Raw genomic sequence first — 18,677 nt, 5'->3', positions numbered from 1 at the left:
ATTGTCGCTGCTACGCATGCCAAAGTTGTTGACTCCAGTGTGGCATATGTTCTATCGGCTACTTGTAGGAATTTATCCAATGATTGTCTTTCATGTGCTATTAATATCAACCGTACTTGAGACGGAAGCTGTTGTCGCCAGATATGTAGTAGCAGCTCATTAGATATTACGCTAAAGTCCATTATCACTCGTAGATGTCTCCAGAATTCTGACGGGTTTCTGTCTCCACGTTTCGCCTGGTAAAGCATTTGTGAGAGCCTCTGCTCGGGTAGCTTCGTGCAGCGAGTGATTAACGAAGTCTTCAGGGCGAGATATTCTTGTTGATGGGGAATTGCCGGCATAAGTTGTTCACGGGCCTCTGTGATTCATAGTTGTGCGAAAATGCTTTCCAAGATCGCAAACCATATATTCGGTTGTGCAGGCGTAAATGGAGGTGCCTGCAATTGTAGGCGCGGCGTAGTTGGCGCGGACGAATCTGCACGCGGAAAATTTTCGGCGCTGGTGTGCGCTCGCGGCGCTGTAGTTATCGCTGGAGTTTGTGATCACGTCATGTCCGTCTTGGTGTCGTTTCTCAGCGTGGACTGTTCTAAAATTTCAATATCTTGTTGCAGTTACAGGACCTCGTCACCAATGAATTGTAAAAAATTATTTGCGCCTTCCATATTTAATGTATGTAATACGAAAAAAACGTTGTTGCAACTTAAAGCGATCTTGTTTTCGGGGTCACCAATTATATAGGTCAGAAATAAAACCCAGATATACTTAAAGACATTTGACTATTATGAGTAACGTCGGAAGTACAGCTATAAACAAAAAACGAAAAACAAAGAATTAAAATCAAACTATCGAAATCAGCTACTCGTTCAAGGGCAACAAACAATGCAGTTCACTGGACGGTTTCTTGTTCTCACAATAGCATTTTTATACCGAGTACCGACAGAAGTCGGGCGAGCAGTTGATTGGAACTTGTGTCATGTAAATATACCACATTTGCAGCGATTTGTTGCTTGCGCAGACATGTGTGCAGATATTTGCGCAGACCGATACTTGCGGGTGGTTAGGCCTTCAGATTGTTAGTGTAACATATTGACAAAGAGTGTAGCATTTTGTAACGACTGACATATCTGTAGTGATTAGTCTTTGACCTTGCAGACGGAATTTGTGTTTGTTTTGTACTGAATATTTTATGTTGCAGGAAAATGGCCAGGAAAGGTGGTAGAGTTTTATTGGGTTTCGAAGATGAGATAATCACAGAAAAACACAAGTCTTTTGTTAATTTTACAACAAATAAAATCGGTGGTAAACCGGTGCGTACCATCTTAATAAGTTCTGAAATTATTTTTAGTGAATACATACGTTGTTGGCTGGTGGTAATGAGATATTTAAGTACTGCGGTGATACGCAGTACTTGTCAAATGTGTTGTTTGAATATTATCTATGTTGTATATCATTGCGCAGTTTTGTTTTTTCTCATAACTGTCAAAGAATCAGTTGCTTTAATGACCCTGGCACTTTGTCTCTGTGAATCTCCAGTGGAATTAACTGTCAAAGAATCAGTTACTTTAATGACGGTGTCTCTTGTCTCTGTGAATCTTGAGTGAAATTATAATTTGTTTTACTTTAAGGATTGGCCATGCGATGGAATTCCGACTCCGTCGTGTCAGTTGTGTGGTCTCGTACTTCCACTGATCGTACAGATTTATGCTCCACTCGAAAATTCTCCGTACCACAGAACTTTATATATTTTTGGTTGCATAAATCCAAACTGCTGGAATCAAAGCGAAAGGTGAGATATTTGTTATAGATCTACATTAGGTCATAATAGACATATTGACATCTAGGATTTCTGGTGGCTGGTAGATTTCCAAAGACTGGTGAACATGGGCGAGAAAGAAGCCGAACTTACATCTTAATTTGCATTCTCAGCGTATGCGTGTCAAGTTTTGTTTTTACTTATGTCGCCTATATAAAGAGTCATTTTTCTTTTTATCGTTTTAAAGTGCGCTTCTGATGAGTGTGTATAGAATACATTACTTCAAAACGCAGAAAATATTGTATTTTTGCTGAAGATTACGTTGACGTTGTGATTTTTTGTATTGTGGTAGTGTGAAAGGGACTTCTCTGTTGACAGACTCACTCTGTTGACATAGTCAATGTTGCATTTTCTGATTTTGTATATGGGAGTAATATCGTTTGAGTGGATATGATTTCTGCAAATATTTGTGAATATTGCAACACCGTGAAGGATAGATACACTTGACTGAAATGCCCTCTGTACAAAAATTAGGTGCGCAACAATACACAAGTGTTTGGGATACAAAATCGTATGGTACTTGATGTCAGACTTTGAAATTTCTGTGTCAGTCAAAACCTCTGAATTTTGTGAAATGAAAACAAAGAAATTTTTTAAAAATGTATTCCAAGGCACTTTCAGTCCACTTCAGCAGTGATTGCTGGAGAGCAGTAGTGTACAAGTTGTTGTTGAGCGAAATTCCAAGCATATTTCATGTACTTTTCAGTCAGGCAAATGTGCAGACCAGGGAACCAACAGTACCTGTTGTTCACTATATCCATTGTGGAGGGACCTTTGGTTGTTTGAAGAAAGGCTATAAACTTTCTTAACTCCTGTGGCCAGTCACAGCTCACCTTGAATGTGGCATGTGGAGTCGTCCAAAAATGAGGCAATCTCTCTTGCTCTTAACTCTCCCTGGTATTGCTATTCAGTTTACCCTCATTATAAATAAGTTGTAATTACATTCTGTACCTGGTGACATCTCAAACTACTATACTAGATGTTTCTTCTTCTGTCACTTGAAAATGTAATGTACAGATTTTGGTCAGCATGATGGCAATTAACACAATGTGATCACCATTCTAAGATAGATTCATTTGGGACTCTTGAAGCAACACTAAAAGTTCATCACTCAGCTTGCCAGTTATCATGTCCTGTGCCCATTGCAGTCTGAGAGGTTTATGATTTAGTGGCAACAGAATCTGATGCAATTGTATGTCTGTTACTAATCTCACCTGCAACATACTGTTGATACAGAGAAGGCCACACCAGTGTTATATTCCATTGTTAAGCTAACATTAATGAAGTAGCTGTATGGCCTTTACAAACTTGTGGACGAGGCTGCAGTTATGCTGTATACTGGGCACATTGTACAGTCCAGAAGCCTCATCTAGATATACTGGTTCCACAAGAAGATAGCAGGAAGCTCTATATGAACCAGAGTGGCATGGTGTGACAATCAAAATTTTCAGTATAAATGAAAATCGCAGTACCACACATTGATTTTGAACTGTGATATCACGAACCCACACATAAATCCAAAACTCTGTATTGACAATTTCATTTGAGCTATATAGCTCAAATGAAGCCCACAATACCAGCGACTCCCACATACCTTCAACACATTGAACACTAATTTCAGGTGAGGATGCCACCAAACCATAACTATCACAAGTAACTAATCTCTAAACCTAGTGAGGCCACATCCCGTGACATCCTCCAATATAAATTAATAAATGTGAAGTTCAAGTACCAACTGAAAACTGAAAATGGTAAAAAAACTACTTCAACAAAAATTTCAATACTCATATCTCAAAGAAAATTATATACATAAACAAACACATTACATTTCTTACATATAAAGACCAAAAAACCATAAGAACATACTTGTCACTCAGTCAGCTAACAGATTAATTCACACACACACACACACACACACACACACACACACACACACACACACAAATAACCATTATTTAAGACCCACACCTCCCTAACCATAACTGCCCCCTCCTCCTCCCACCAGCCAACTGATACCCATTCCCATCCAGTACCCACATAAAAACATACATACAAAAATAATATTAAATTCAAACAAAACGCATTAACACAAGTGTAATTTTGTCCCCCTTGCCCTAAAAAGAATAAAAAGGGGGGGGGGGGGGGGGGCACACTCCATTCCACAATGCCCCAATCCACATTAAACAATACCTTCCCTCTCACATGTTTAACTGCCTACCTTTGAAATGTACATTTTCCCCACAAGCTTCAAGAGACGTTGAAATACCGTTTTCCAGCACTTTCTTTCCTCAGCAATACTCATCAAGATGAAACTGGAATAGAATAGCGCCTCTTCTCCATCTCTGTAACAGACTTCACAGTCCCCAATAACCCACTATGGTACTGGCACAGGCTCATGTTGCATAATCTGTAACCTCTATGCTATGGTTCACTGTTAAATGTCAAAAGCCCATAGTACCCAGATCCGTGTGTGAAGAAAAAGTATCTGAAACAATAGTGAAATGCTGTTCTATATGTTCTTTTATTGAACCAACCTAAACCCATTTTGTACACTTCCCCACCACCCTAAAACCACATCAGGATACCTCCCCCCCCCCCCCCCCCCCCACACACACACACATCCATTTTCCCCACAGGTCGATCGCCCCTCCCATACTTACTCTTTCCAAAGTGTGACTCATCAGTTTCTGCAGTGACCCCACCCCCCTCCTCCAGACCCCTTGTAAAGATCACCCTATACTCTATAAACTGTGTAAAAGGAATCTCATGAAAAAAGGAAACTAATCTCAATTGTGCCTACCCCTGAAGCTCATCTCATGTGATCATAACCAGACAGACAAATGAAAACGCCAGTAATAAGTTAGCAGAACAGTATCTCATATGGTCAGACTAGATTTCTTGAACCAGAAACCCAATCCCCAATAGACCTCTAAACGTTACCATGATGATGCTACCACATGTAGTTGTGCCAGATTCAAGAAGCAGCAACTTTCTTGAATTTTGTCAGTTGGCTGCACTGATGAAAACTCTTGCTGTCCGGTGAAGCCAGATAACGTGGAAATTTTATAGTCGCAGCCATATTCTTGTCCATAGCTGCCACTACTAAATGAATTGAATTTAGTCATTAGATCCATGAAGAACACACACAATTAAATTCCACAGATGAGCAAATTTCAAATGCCAAACTAACAGCTCAAAAACCGATAACTAATTCATAGCCAGTAACTAACAAGATTAAAATAACTTATGGACAAGTGAACGACTACCACCTCCGAAAACGCCAATAAATCCAATGTCACACTAACATCACTCACAAACAGATTATAAACACAATCATCCTACACTACAGTGTACCACTGCTTACTCCAACATGTGCTCTGTAAACAAATATCCATTACAAAGATGCCACAACACAATGACCCTACACAACAAAGTTAAATTGGGCCAAAGGCACAACTTTTGGTTGACCCAAAATTTGTAGGGTCTGTTGTTCATCTTTTGAACTAATCATTAATGATGCAGGGGCAATGACAATTTAGTTTCACAGTTCCTCTTCATTTGACAATCATTCAAATGTGACATTGAAATTTCCAGTCACTCGAAAAGGGTGCTTTTTGGTGTATGTGCACTTCATCTCTCTGTAATTTTCAGTTCTACACACCCATCAAGTTTGAGTTTATTTGCAATTTTCATTAAATTTGGTGTACATAGTTCTACTGCAAATTAAGAGTTGAGGATTAGATGTGTGAATAACAATATAGGCCTTAGATTCCCTTTTGAATGACCTCTAGATAGTAGTTAGCAAAGAGTAGTGAAGGCTAAAGGGAGCGAGAGGGCTTAACAACCCTTTGAGTTACAAAGTGTAATATTTCAGAACTTTACAATGTAAAGCATAACGGAGCCAAGGAAGAAGACACATGATGAGAAGTTCATTAGTTGACTAGATGATTGGAAGAAAATATTCTATCATATTCTCTTCATGGAGATTGCTTGAATACTTAGTCTGTAATAATTTTTATTGTATAATTGTTATTGGGTGTCATAGTGTATTCTTACCACACATAACATAGCACAAACTGGCCGGACAGTTTTATGTTCTCTAAAGAGAGCTCTTTCATTTTTGTGTTTGAAGTGAACGACATATATTGTAGAATAAGTCTCATTCCCACAGTGTATTGCCCCGTAACTTCTATTTCTTATGTATGCAGCTGGATCTGTGTGCGTAGCCAAACAGTTGATACTGCTTCTGATACTGGTGTTGCCTCACCAGCAGTCACTGTCAATACTGGAACTACTACTGACTGGTGCCAAGAGGCTGATGATTGGGATGATGACAACAATGTTAACAACAATGAAGAAAATGGTAATGTAATAGCTTGCATAAAAAATGTGGAGAGCTGTGAACATGTGTCAGATGATGATAATGAAATGGAAGATAATCAGTGTGACCTGAGAATGCAGCTTGGGAATCTGAACCTCGATGAAAGGAATGCCAATTGTGGAGAACTGAAGGGCGGAGCAGGAATTCAGGAAGGAGGAGCTGTTGGATGTCTCATTTCTCCAGCAGCTACAGCAGAGATAGAAGGAGATGAAGGTGAAGTGGTCAGCATTGATACACCAACAGCCCCTCAACATGACCTTATAGCATTGCTTCAAGAAACAGCACCTTTGCCAGCAGTTCTCAGAAACTCAAGTGAAGCAAGTGGACAACGAATGCCATCATCCTGTTCACTTGAATTTGCTCCCTACTTCATAAGTGTTGATGAGGAGAATTTGGGTGGTTCGCCATCAATTACTCCTCTTTCAGAACATGTCCGAGAATTGTTGCAAGAGTATCAGCAAAATAGTGAGGAAGGTTCATTTAGTCCAGAGCAAGAAAAAATGGTTTCCGTGGGTCAAGGTGACCAGTTAACACAAGAAAAATATGAAAAAAGTATTCCAGCCCATGGCGATAAAATGTTCCATCAGTTCCTGCTTCGCATACAGCGTAATCCAGGTCAGATTATAAGGTAAGTTTTATTTGTTAAATGGCAAGAAATTTAAAATGTCTGTTTGAAATTAGTCATTTTTAAGACTACAGATAAGTAAGCATTTTATCAACAGTCACTAGCCTGTTGAAATCCATGTTTATCAGTTCTTACATGCCATCAAACTTTTTTTTTTATAAAGCATGTACACAGTGGGTTCACATGTGGAGAAGTTACAGAAGTTTTGATAGAGGCATTGTGAAACTGGAAGTGGCAGGGTGGGTTGGAAGGGGGGGGGGGGGTGAGGTAGTGGGAATGTAAAAACTACTGGTTTTGCGAGAGAAAAGGTCAAGTTTGGCACTTCAGCCTGATGGGTGCAGAGGGGCCACCATTCCTCTAGCACTGTGGACACAATGCTATCTTCAGTGAGTATTTTAAGAAAAGGTGTGGTCAATTCTACAGTAGAGTGTTGATTATCCAAACTAATTGGGGGACATGGGTGTTCAGAAAACAGGTTTATTTGGATAATCGAACTGTATACTTTTATTTACTAATTTACCCATTAAAAATTAATTATATTTATAACAATGTTAATCCCTTTTATTATTACAAAGTCAAGTACAGTAGGAATGTGTGTAGTACTGCCTAGTATACAAAAAATATGTAATACATATGCATTTTGCATGTACTGTATGTATGTATAGGAATAATTTTTTAAAAAAATTCTAAGTATGGTCAGTCTAAGCAAGCCTACCAGCTTTCAAGCAGGTAAGTCATGCACTTTTTTTGGGGGGGGGGGGGGGGCAGATATCTGATAGTGGTCACTTTTATCTTGAGCTTCAAACCATCGGAAGACATTATGTGAACAAGTAAATGCTTCAGAAGCAGCCAGAATATTGCCACCTTCATTTTCTGGACCACTAGTTGACGAGATGCTGGTTGCTTCAGCTTTATCAGTGCAAAGGTTTACAATTTCAATATCCTGCAAGATTTAGTGCCCTGTATCTGCATCATCAGCACTCATCTGTCTTGAGTGTCATGGCAATTGAGTTCTTTTTGCATATTGAACATTTTGGACACACCATTCTGTTCATCATTTTAAATTAGAATTTGAGGACTTTCCGCCATACCCAAAATTTTATTCCAGCCTTTTTTCAAATTCTGTTCTTTACACTATCCCATGCTGGTCTTATCATGTAGGACACATTTTCCAAATCAGTATTTTTATTTCTTGACAGACTTCATTCTGCTTCCACTTCTCTTTCTGACAATAACTTAAATAATAGTTCTTTTCTGTAAAACTGTTTGAAAGTCTCTATAACATCTTGATCCAAGAGCTGTAATAATGAGGTTGTGCTAGATGAGAGGAATATCACTTTCGTGAGTGTGTCCTTTTCGATTAAGATCTCACAAGATGGATGAGTTGGTGTGTTGTCAAGGAGCAGTCATGTTTTCTCTCTTTTGCCATTCTTTAACTGATAAGCTTCACAATTTGTCAGATGCCTACTGAACCATGTCTATCAACTCTGTTCCACAACCAACAGCCCAGACTGTTTGCACATTGGCCGGAACTGGGTAGACCAGCTGGAATTTGACTTGATACTCTACTGAGGGACACCAAACAACCTCCTTTAGTCTGTGTTTCTAGAGCTTCCTCTCGACACCCTTGTGGTCTGTACCCTATCCTGTGATATGGATGGACCTCTTTTGTGGCCCCTAGAAGGATGCTGATCCCACCCTTCTCCAACACCTGTTTTGTTTGGTCCTCCACAGTTATTCTAATTATGTATGCATTTACATGGACAGATCGAAAGTCAGCGCCAGGGTTGGTTATGCTTTTGCATGTGCAAGGGGACATGAGAAGCACACTCTGCTGAGTTCCTGCAGTGTATATACTGTGGAGTTGGTTGCCATATCTCAGGCTTTGTGGTACGTTAAGTCCCTGACCACAAAAAACTTTCTGATTTGTAGCGATTCCACGAGTTGCTTAAAAATCATATCCCTGTGCTATACCAAAAATTCATTTTGTCACCAACTTCCAAGACCTATTGACCTCTGGAAAGACAGTGACCTTCATCTAGACACTGAGCCACATTGGCATTCCAGGAACTGAACTTGTCAACTTTCTAGCTAAAGACACAACTACAGACTTCACAGTACTGGGCAATGACTTATGATTACAACTTTGATGCAATACTGTGAGGGTCTGGGAGGAATGACAGGCTACTACGACCCAAAACAAGTTGAGGGCGATTAAAAGGTCCATTACGGTTTGGCATACATTTTTCCAGGCCTCTTGGAGACACAACAATGAGCTCCTTCTGCATTGGGAGGATCATCATCCTGCAACTGCGGAGTCTACTGACTGTAGCACATGTTCTTGTTGAGTGCATCCTGCTAGTTGGTCTGCAGCATGCTCTCAGCTTTCCTACCTAACTACCTCAGATGCTTGCATATGATGATACAACCACTACAAAAATATTGCATTTCCTAAGGGGGAGGGGGAGATTTTGCTCTAAACTATAATACTCCTCTACTTTCAGTGTTAGGGGTGGTTGTGAGGGGAAGAGCCTCCCCCTGCAGCAGGTACCCCACATGCAGCCACAGGTTACTCTCCTACCTTGTTGTGCCTTGCAACACTCTTGCACAAGATGCTGCCTGAGTTATCTCTGTTTTCTTTTACCTTTCATGTTACAACTACTGTCACACTCTTTATCAAACTCTTTCTTTGACTTGCTTATATAGTTGGAGCAGCCAAGTCCCCCTTGTTTTGCTTTTTACCTTTTTACATGTTTCTCTCATGAAATGGTGGGACTAATGACCCAGTAGTTTGGTGCCTTTAAACACATAATCATCATCATAATGAATCCTGCCTCTCCCATTTTACACTACCATCCAACCATGATACCTCCACCTCTCACCTAACTATGACCTGGTAACATTCCAGGAGTTCCTTACCTCCAACTTGGGCTTACCATCCTTCCCCAAGTCCCTTCCTAAGAACACCAACATTTCAGAAGAAGAAAGGACAGCCATACGCAATCTCAAAAAAGGTCCTGACCTTATCATCCTACCTGCAAAGGTTCCACCACTGTCGTTACGAATCACAGTGACTGTCTGGTGGAAGGCCTCTGCCAGTTATCTGACACCTCCACCTGTAAACTCTTCCAGAGTGATCCTTTCACAGAAATCCAACATAATGTCCAATCCTTGCTTTAAAGCATTAGCCCATGCCAGAAACTATGCCATGAATCAATTCTGTTCCTCATTCCTGCACACCCATCTTCTCCAAGCACCCTAAAAACAACAAACCCAACAATTCTGGACCCCTCATTGTATCTGGATATTGTGCTCCCACTGATGGAATTTCTGCTCTCACTTACGAACACCTCCAACCAATTGCCTGAAATCTAGTCTCCCACATCATAGATACCAACCACTTCCTTCACCGACTCTGGCACCATCTCCACTGCTATGCTTCCTCGATACCTACTTGTCACTGTTGATGCCACTTCCCTACACACGGACATCCCTCATGCCCATAGTCTTATCCGTATTGAATGCTACCTTTCCCATCGTCCTTCAGTCTCTAAAACCACTGCCTGATTCCTCGTACACTTTACTATCTTTCTCCTAACACATAACTACTCCTTTGAAGGGAAGATATAGAAACAAATGTGTGACACAGTCATGACACTAGTATGGCTTCCTCCTATGCCAACCAGTTTATGGGCCATCTAGAGGAAACCTTCCTAGCATCCAAAAACTCCAAACCCCTGGTCCTGTTCAGGTTCATTGATGCTATCGACATGATATGGACCCGGGGCTAGGACACCCTTACCACCATTCCTTCACAACCTCAACATGTTCCTCACATTCACTTCACTTTGTCCTCCGCAACCCAGCATGGCACCTTCCTGGGTGTTGACCACCTTTTCTCTGATGGCCTCAACAACACCTCTGCCCACATATAATCTGCCAACCACTTACGGTACCTACATTCTGACAGCTGTCATCCATTCACACCAAAATAATCCTTCCCATAAAGCTTGGCCACCCGAGAACAGCATGCCCAGTAACGAGAAGTCACTTGCCCAGTACACTGAAGATCTCATGAAGGCCTTCGACAGATTTCCTGTGCCATATCCCCCACCCCATTACTCCCATTACTGCCAAGAACCAGCTGCAAAGCTACATCATCCTTGTCCATCCTCATGCCACTCGCAATCCCCTTGCCAAGGGGATCATATCACTGTGGAAGACCCAGGTGAAAGACTTGCCCAATTCACCTACCAACTCAACCCTCCCCCCCCCCCCCCACCACCCACCCACCCACCCACCCACCCACCCACCCACCCACCCACCCACCACCACTTCCTATTCCAGTCCTGTCAATTGCTTATCCTGTCTCATCTGCGGCAGGGCAACCTTTGAAAGCTGCCATGTTATATACCAGCTCTTCTGCATTCATTGATTAGCTTTCATATTGGTATGACTAACAACCAGCTATCCATTAGGGTGAATGGCCTCTATCATACTGTGTCCAAGAGCAAATTGTATTACCCTGTGGCACAACCTGCAGCTGTATCTAACATACTTGATTTCAATGAGTGCTTCACAACCTGGACTATTTTTGTCCTCCTCTTCACCACCAGCTTTTCCGCACTGCGCAGATGGGTGTTACTGTTATAACACATTCTCCATGTCTGAAATCATCCTCAACTCAACTTATGGTAACCTGCTATCACAGCCTCCACCCAACTGTTTCTACCCACTCTGTCCTGTCAGCTCCTCACAATGCACCTCCCCTCACCCTCATTGTGCACTGCTTTCTGCCAGCACAAGTACCAGTCTTCTACCCTCTTCTGCTCCTCTTCTTTCTGCTCCCCCATTTTCTCCTCTTCCTCCTCTATAGCCTACCAACACTGTCTCTGCAGTCCTTACCTACTGCCTCTAGTCCCTGCATGCTCCGCCACACACCGCCAAATCCTCTGTCCCCCATCTGTACCGTGATATCCCTTCCCCGCCACTCCCATTCAGTGTGTTTCTGTTGCAGTCTGGCCAGAGTGGTTGGAGGTAGCTGTTGTGTGACAACTGCTTGCTTGTGTGAATGTGTGTGCATTTCTCTTTTCGGAAGAAGGCCTTGGGTGAAAGCTTATATGTAACAGTCTTTTTGTCATGCGTGTCTACAACTCCACATGCAATCTTTACAGTGAGTAGCAATCTATACTTTTCATAATATTTATTATTTTAAAAATTGCTTGATAAATATGAATTCTTTTGTCTTCCCCCATTAAACCAACTATACAGGAATCCCAGGCACTTGAGCACTACTCATAAATAGGCTTACATGCAACTGTTTGCTTTAAGTCTACTGACAAATCAGAAATTAAATTTTAACCGAGCCAAGAATACTCTGAGTTTATTGCATTTCACATCTTTTTTTGTGGAAAACAACATTTAAAGAAGAAGGCAAGAGAATACTGTTTCAAATAGGATCATGCCCAGAATTGGTTGTAATTTGTTCATAGATGATTATTTTTCCAGTGGAATACAATGAACGTGTGGTCACATTCCTCTGTTAACGATAGGTTAGGCAGTCCACTTAATAAGGTTCTGTGGATTCTATTTATTTTTAGAGCAATCCTTTTAGTGAAAACAAGACAAAAAAGTTAGTAGATCATGTTACCCTCTTCTAGATCAGTTCCTTGCATTGTACTCGTGTTAATTGTGGTGATCAGAGGTTGGAGATTGCCACCAGTCTTGGAAAGGTTCTGGTAGTGAAATTGTTGCTAGACTGGTAGGCATGTGATCTGATCAATCTGCTAATTGATTTTTGATACCACTTTATGTAGTCTTAGCTCTACAGTTGTTTGTAACTTGTGTTCAGTGATAAGCCTCATTGTGAGCAAGTTTTAATCATAATTGTGTTCTGTATTGTATGTACGACTACTGCCACCACAACCACATTGGAAGCAGTTACTATCCATCTACATAAAGACAATGACTGTCTTTGGTACAGTTGCTACATTCCACCAACTGGCTCCCATAACAAATTAGTAAGGTCACCCATGTTGCCACACTTTTAGTGAACTGCACAGAGAAGTAAGTAATATACTGTTCAGCATTATCACAAACAGTCTTCACTGTAATAACAAGCAAGAATCATAGTGCACTTGGTCTGTTTTACCAACACCCAAACATTTTGCACTTTGGAATATAGGTGTTTTCATAAATCTTATAATCAAATATGACTGGCATTGTAGGTATTAGGTCTGCAGTCACTGGTTTTGAAGCATAGTGAGATCAAGACTTAAGTCACTAGGTAGTACTTCACATGTGAAGTTACTGTCTCTACTTGGAAAAACATGTTGCACAAATTCTTTTCATGGTTTGTCAAACAATGAATGTAAGTGTGTAGCCCTGTTAACATGGCTGTTGTCATCCAGGACATAATCATCATGAAGATCTGGAAGAAAGAGCAACACCTGAACACAAAAATGTTGACATTAACTTCCTTGTTCATGTTCATAGTAACCTGAATGAATGGGCCTAAACCAGGGTATGAAAAAACACCACCAAAGCCTCACAGAGCCACCTGCAGTGTGAACCACACACTGCAGGTTAAATGCCTCATTGGACCATTAGTACACTTGATCGCTGCATCATTTGGAGACTTCCGAAATTGTGATCCATTGGAGCACATTACATGCCTCTAGTCAATTACTACAGGGTGGGCCAAGTAAAAGTGGCTTGGAGAACAGAGTTCCAGGATACAAAGAAATGTAGCAGAGGACTGGAAATACAGTACTAACCTCACTATAGCAGATGTTGAAAGTGACCACTATTCATCTCTTGGCACTTTCTGTCTCTGGTCAGCAAGTTGCTGAAGGCAGATCGAATTGCTGGAATTGCTTCAAACTCATTCAAAATGTTCTTCTGCAATTCTTGAAGACTATGAGGGTTGTTGTGATACACCTTAGGCATCAGGACTCCCCACACAAAGTAATTGCACACTGACAGATCATGTAACGTGGGTGGCCAGCTAGGGCCATGACCTTTGCTAACGACTGTCAGGCATGAAGATTGTGTAAATGTGCTCCAAGGTTCGGCCGTCTGTAAGAGCAGTTGCTCCATCCTGTTGAAAGTAACTGTAGATCTTTTCCTCCTGTGTTAATGCTGCCACAAATGGTTTCAAAATGTTGGCAATGTAATGTGCCGAAGGCAGTGTGCGATGAAAGAAGATGGGAACAATAATGTGCTGTGCAGACACTGCACACCAAATCCAACCTTATGATCATGTCATGGTGTTTTGTGGAAGTTATACGGATTCTCCGCTGCCCAGAGCCTGTGATTCTGTGAGCTGACATAACCATTCAGGTGAAACTGGGCTTCTTGCGACATAAAGAACAAATCCGTATCCAAGCCATTCATTATCTCAGTGAACAGCCACTCGCAAAACTGGAGGTGCTGAGAAGCTTCTGCTAGTTTTGATGCGTGAACGGATGTATGTGTAGGTGCAGGTAGAGTATTCATCCACATGATTGACTTGATACTCCGGTCTCTTGTGAGATGCGTTGGGTTGATTTCGTGGGACTCTGAAGGGTATTTTCTGCTGAACTACAGCCACATTTTCTGATGTGTGGGCACATTTTTGAATGTTTTTTGACTTGTTCAAAACAGATCTTGTCTGACGCCATTTTCAGACTAAGGATTGTGTGGCACTCTTTGCTGGCACTTTGACACCATTAAACTTCTTAGCAACAACTGACCGCACTGTTTCCATGACTTTGTTGTCACGTAACTTTCCACACTGAACACCCGTTGCTCCACTGTGAGTACCATCATCCCCTCTGCACTGCACCACTCATGCTGACAAAGCTGCTACTGCGCTCTGAACCAGTGTGGAAATCACATGGCGGGTGTACATGTGATGGTTGTGGTTACATGCATACATTCATGTCCAATCGTTTCCACTTATCTGGGCCACTTTTATTTGCCCCACAATGTATCTTATTTGTTGGTTTGGCCATTGAAAACTTGCAGCTTTATGTGCTGCAGCGAGCAATGGCATTTTGTGAAGTACCTAACTCCAAATGCCCATTGCATGCAATTTCCTTCACAATTGTTCATTTGGAAACTGATTTAGATGGATGTACGTTCACTGGTAACAGAAATTATCGTAGTTTCTAAACCAATTATCACTGACAAGGTGTGACAGTTGTCTTCAGTCTCTGTCAGTTATGTACATGTTACATGCTTGTGAATGGTACACAATTCCATATAGACAAGTTGCACAGTCTGCGTTGATACACTACCAAATTGGGCAACTTCTTTCACTGTGTGTTTATGTACCTATCTAAACAGGGTAGCTCCATTCAGCCATTGTATCAGGTCTTCAAGTCCACCCATTTTACTGCACACCTCCAATACAACCAACTGGCACCCCCCCCCCCCCCTCCCCATTAACTACCATGACTTGCATAAGAGGTGGAGGGTTACATAATTGCCAAGTACACCCAATTGTACAGCATTCCAAAGGAACCAGTGCACATTTTTAAGGATGGTGAAACATTTTGTCTGATGAGCTTATAAAACTTGATAAACAGTGAAGAAGAAAGGATGTTTAAATGTTTTTCACTCTTAGAACTGTAGTAGTAGTATTAAAGATTCAACCAACACTCACAACTGTGTCCAGTGAATACTGTGGTATTGTGCAGTCACATTCCAGTGTTGTTTGTACTGGAGTGCTGATTGTCCAAGATTACTGCTGATTGAGTATTTGAGTTCCAAGGAGCCAATTGTGGGGATAGAATTCCACAGACAAGAGTGAGACCTGCATGACGTGTGGTGCTCGTAATAATAATTTTCCTTCGCAGAAGAAATCTACTTTACATTTGACAACAAGTCCGTTCTTTCCATTGCCCAGAGGTTCTTTTTATTAGCTAATGTGGCACAATTAAAATCCACAACTTTAATTTCAAGGGACACAGTTCAGCTTAAGAGCTACCAGTCATAGATGTTGCTTCCCACACACTGTGTAAACATGGAGGGCAGCTCGGATAGTTTCTTACACGAAGCCATCATGACACTCTTATTAAAGAGATAAAGTTCTCAGTTTGAATCATATAGAAACAGTTAAATATTAATTACTGTGGAAATTACAATTTTATAGCTAATTTTATATTTTTAAAAAATTACAGGTATTGCCGAGAAGGTGGTGGGCCATTATTGCTGCAGCCAGTGAATGAATCACCAGCAAGGTGTTCACATTGTCTTGGTGATATGATGTTTGAGCTGCAGCTGCTACCTACACTGATTCCTCGACTACGTTTAACAGTAGCTTGTTCAGGAGAGGGTGTGTCTTCAAGTTCCCATGTAGAATATGGAACTGTGCTTATATTTACGTGTCGTCGCAGTTGCTGGTCTGCTGGAGACTCATTCCGTAATGAGCGCATCATTGTTCAGTCTGAAAATGTCATTTAGGGAAACAGATGTAGCACTGTATAATTTTGACAGGCATTCTTTTGTCTTTACACTTTGAGAGGTGAGGAACACCTTTGCCAGACAGTGTTTTCCAGTCCTTCTCAATGAACCTAGTCTACATAACTCTTTATGCATTATTTGTCATTGGGTGTAATCTGTTGCCATATGAAGCTGACTTTACTCTTTCTTTTTTTTCCCTAGATAAGTGATATCATGATTTTTAATGTCCAGTAAAGTTTTCAGAAACAGTGGCTCATATACTCTCTGAAGATGCAGCTGGGAGAGTAAGGGCAAAGTGGAGCATGTCAGTGCAAGAGCCTGATGTTGAGGTCTCAGACTGGAAGGTAGAAACAGAGATAATACAGACACAAATATTGGTAAAAAGTATGTGCTACTACCTTTTAATAGTTGGATGGGGTGGTTAAAAGTGTGTGTTTCTGGATGTGACTGTTTTGTCATATCCATATACTGTATTTGTTTTAAAGGATCTGTCAGCACACAAATTTTTACCTGTGCTCTGGTTTTTTCAATCCAAGTGAACTCTAAATCTAGTCCAAGTGAACTCTAAATCTAGCACACTTCAGCCTTTTGATTAGCTTGTTCACTCACAAAAAGTACTGTTTTAAAATGACATTATTATTGAAGTTTTTTCATAAGAAATGCATTATTGAATGTGTTACCACAACTTAAAATTAGATGAAGTATCCAAAATAGTGTCTTTATTGCTGTTTGCTTGTAGTATGTCCCATTTTTTCTTCTTCTTCTTTTGTAATCTGTAGATTCCAGATCTGTAAATTTCAGGATACTTGTACAATTAATGTATTATTACTATTTATAGTAAAGTGTTATGGATTCTAATTATTGTCAAAATGAGATTTTGTTTATGTTGTTGTGTTTGCTTGAAAGGTCATCTTAAAAAGAATGAAGAACTGGACATTCATGCGATTTTGCCATTATGTGAGCTGTGTGTGAAATTTTTTTAACCAGCAAATAGCAATAAATGTATGGTAGCTTAATATATAATTAGTTTATTCGTCTGTTTCAACAGTTCTGGCACTGACTCACTTGTCCAGCTGCATGTAAAATACTTTTCAAGAAATAGAACAAGATTTCATGAGAGGTTTTTTCTTTAGAATTTTTTTCTCAGATGGATTAATAATGTTTAAACATATAGGTATTTCATTCTGCAACATATTCATGTATTAGTAATGATCAACAGAAGTCAGTTTATATTTATAAAGCTTAAAATTCGTTAGGAAAGAAAAAAATGTATATTTAGACTTGCTAGAGTACCTGTTCTCCATTTTATTGAATGGTAGCTAGAATTTAATGTTTTACTGACTGAATGGGTGGATTTTTGTCTGATGTCAATCCCTCCACATAATTGAAGGGCTTAAGAAAGTTTGTAAATAAATTGTAAAAGTGTTCATTGTATTATCTTGAGGATAATAGACTCGAAAAGCTACCTGAAGGAAGAAATCAGTAATGCACCAAACTTGAATGAACAATTTCAAGTGCTGCACTGATGGACAATGGGAACTTAAGTGCATTAGAAAAATAATGATTTTAATGCACAAAATTTTTCCACGAGCTTCAGAATGATCCTTGAGGACTTGTCAAATATTGCTTGACAACTATAAAAGTGCTCAACCTGTTGTAACTATACTGTGATGTATAATAAACATCTAGGGAGCGTAAGAAACACGTCTAGTCAAAAAAACCTAGATCGTACTGCAAAAGGATCATTGTGGGAGGAGCTATATTGATAAGTTATGAATTTTATGTATGTAACTATAATATACTAGAAAAGTAGAAGGCCCTTTGGCACATGAAAGTGATAGTGAAATTGGTAATTTATGAAAGTATACCAGAAAATATTATTATATAGCAGAAACAATAATATTTATCTTTTTAATTGAAATAATAATAATAATAACCTGTAATCAGACATTGTTGCTCATATTGAAAGTTGTTGGATACAGAATTCTAACATTTCGTTTGCATTGCTCTGATACATTTTACCAATACATTAGTTTTAATAGGACTTGTTTGACATTATGTGTTGGCATCTTATTTTAGTTGCAGCACAGATGTTAGACTTTTGCTTTTGTGTGGAACTAATCATTCCAGTTTTTATAGGTATGCACAATCACACGAAGATCAGATATTTTTAACAATTTCGTGTGTGGATGGGTGGGGTGGGGGAGGGAGGAGGAGTTAAATAGTTTCTCTTTTAAACCCCACTACTCAAATCTCTTTTATAGTTGTTGATATGAAATACTATCATTACTCTGTTTCGTACACTTTGACACAATTAGTAGATATCTGGCTCTCTTTTAAAGAAAAGACATTACAATTTGTTTGAACATATCTAAAACAAGATTTTATTTCTTGGTAGTTATGGAATCTTT

At 40.1% G+C, this 18,677-nt stretch overlaps 1 protein-coding gene across 1 annotated transcript; it reads left to right on the top strand.

Annotated features, from left to right (window-relative positions):
- The first annotated feature begins 1,169 nt into the window (after window positions 1-1,169).
- LOC126162243 (programmed cell death protein 2-like) lies at window positions 1,170-18,424 on the top strand. The gene is made up of 4 exons (XM_049918618.1): window positions 1,170-1,307; window positions 1,626-1,786; window positions 6,022-6,822; window positions 15,984-18,424. Exons 1-4 carry the CDS (start codon window positions 1,200-1,202, stop codon window positions 16,264-16,266), a joined length of 1,353 nt encoding a protein of 450 aa, XP_049774575.1. The 5' UTR covers window positions 1,170-1,199; the 3' UTR covers window positions 16,267-18,424.
- Window positions 18,425-18,677: the final 253 nt, after the last annotated feature.

The sequence above is a fragment of the Schistocerca cancellata genome, chromosome 1 (assembly GCF_023864275.1).
Source record: "Schistocerca cancellata isolate TAMUIC-IGC-003103 chromosome 1, iqSchCanc2.1, whole genome shotgun sequence".
In the NCBI taxonomy this organism is placed as follows: domain Eukaryota; kingdom Metazoa; phylum Arthropoda; class Insecta; order Orthoptera; family Acrididae; genus Schistocerca; species Schistocerca cancellata.
This window is presented reverse-complemented; position numbering and strand designations above follow the sequence as displayed.

What these genes read in the sequence shown, in the direction of transcription:
- LOC126162243 (XM_049918618.1), top strand. Translation starts at nt 1,200, where the DNA reads ATGGCCAGGAAAGGTGGTAGAGTTTTATTGGGTTTCGAAGATGAGATA. An exon ending in TGCTGGAATCAAAGCGAAAG is followed by an intron (nt 1,787 to 6,021) that starts GTGAGATATTTG and finishes TTATGTATGCAG; the next exon opens with CTGGATCTGTGTGCGTAGCC. An exon ending in AATCCAGGTCAGATTATAAG is followed by an intron (nt 6,823 to 15,983) that starts GTAAGTTTTATT and finishes AAAAAATTACAG; the next exon opens with GTATTGCCGAGAAGGTGGTG.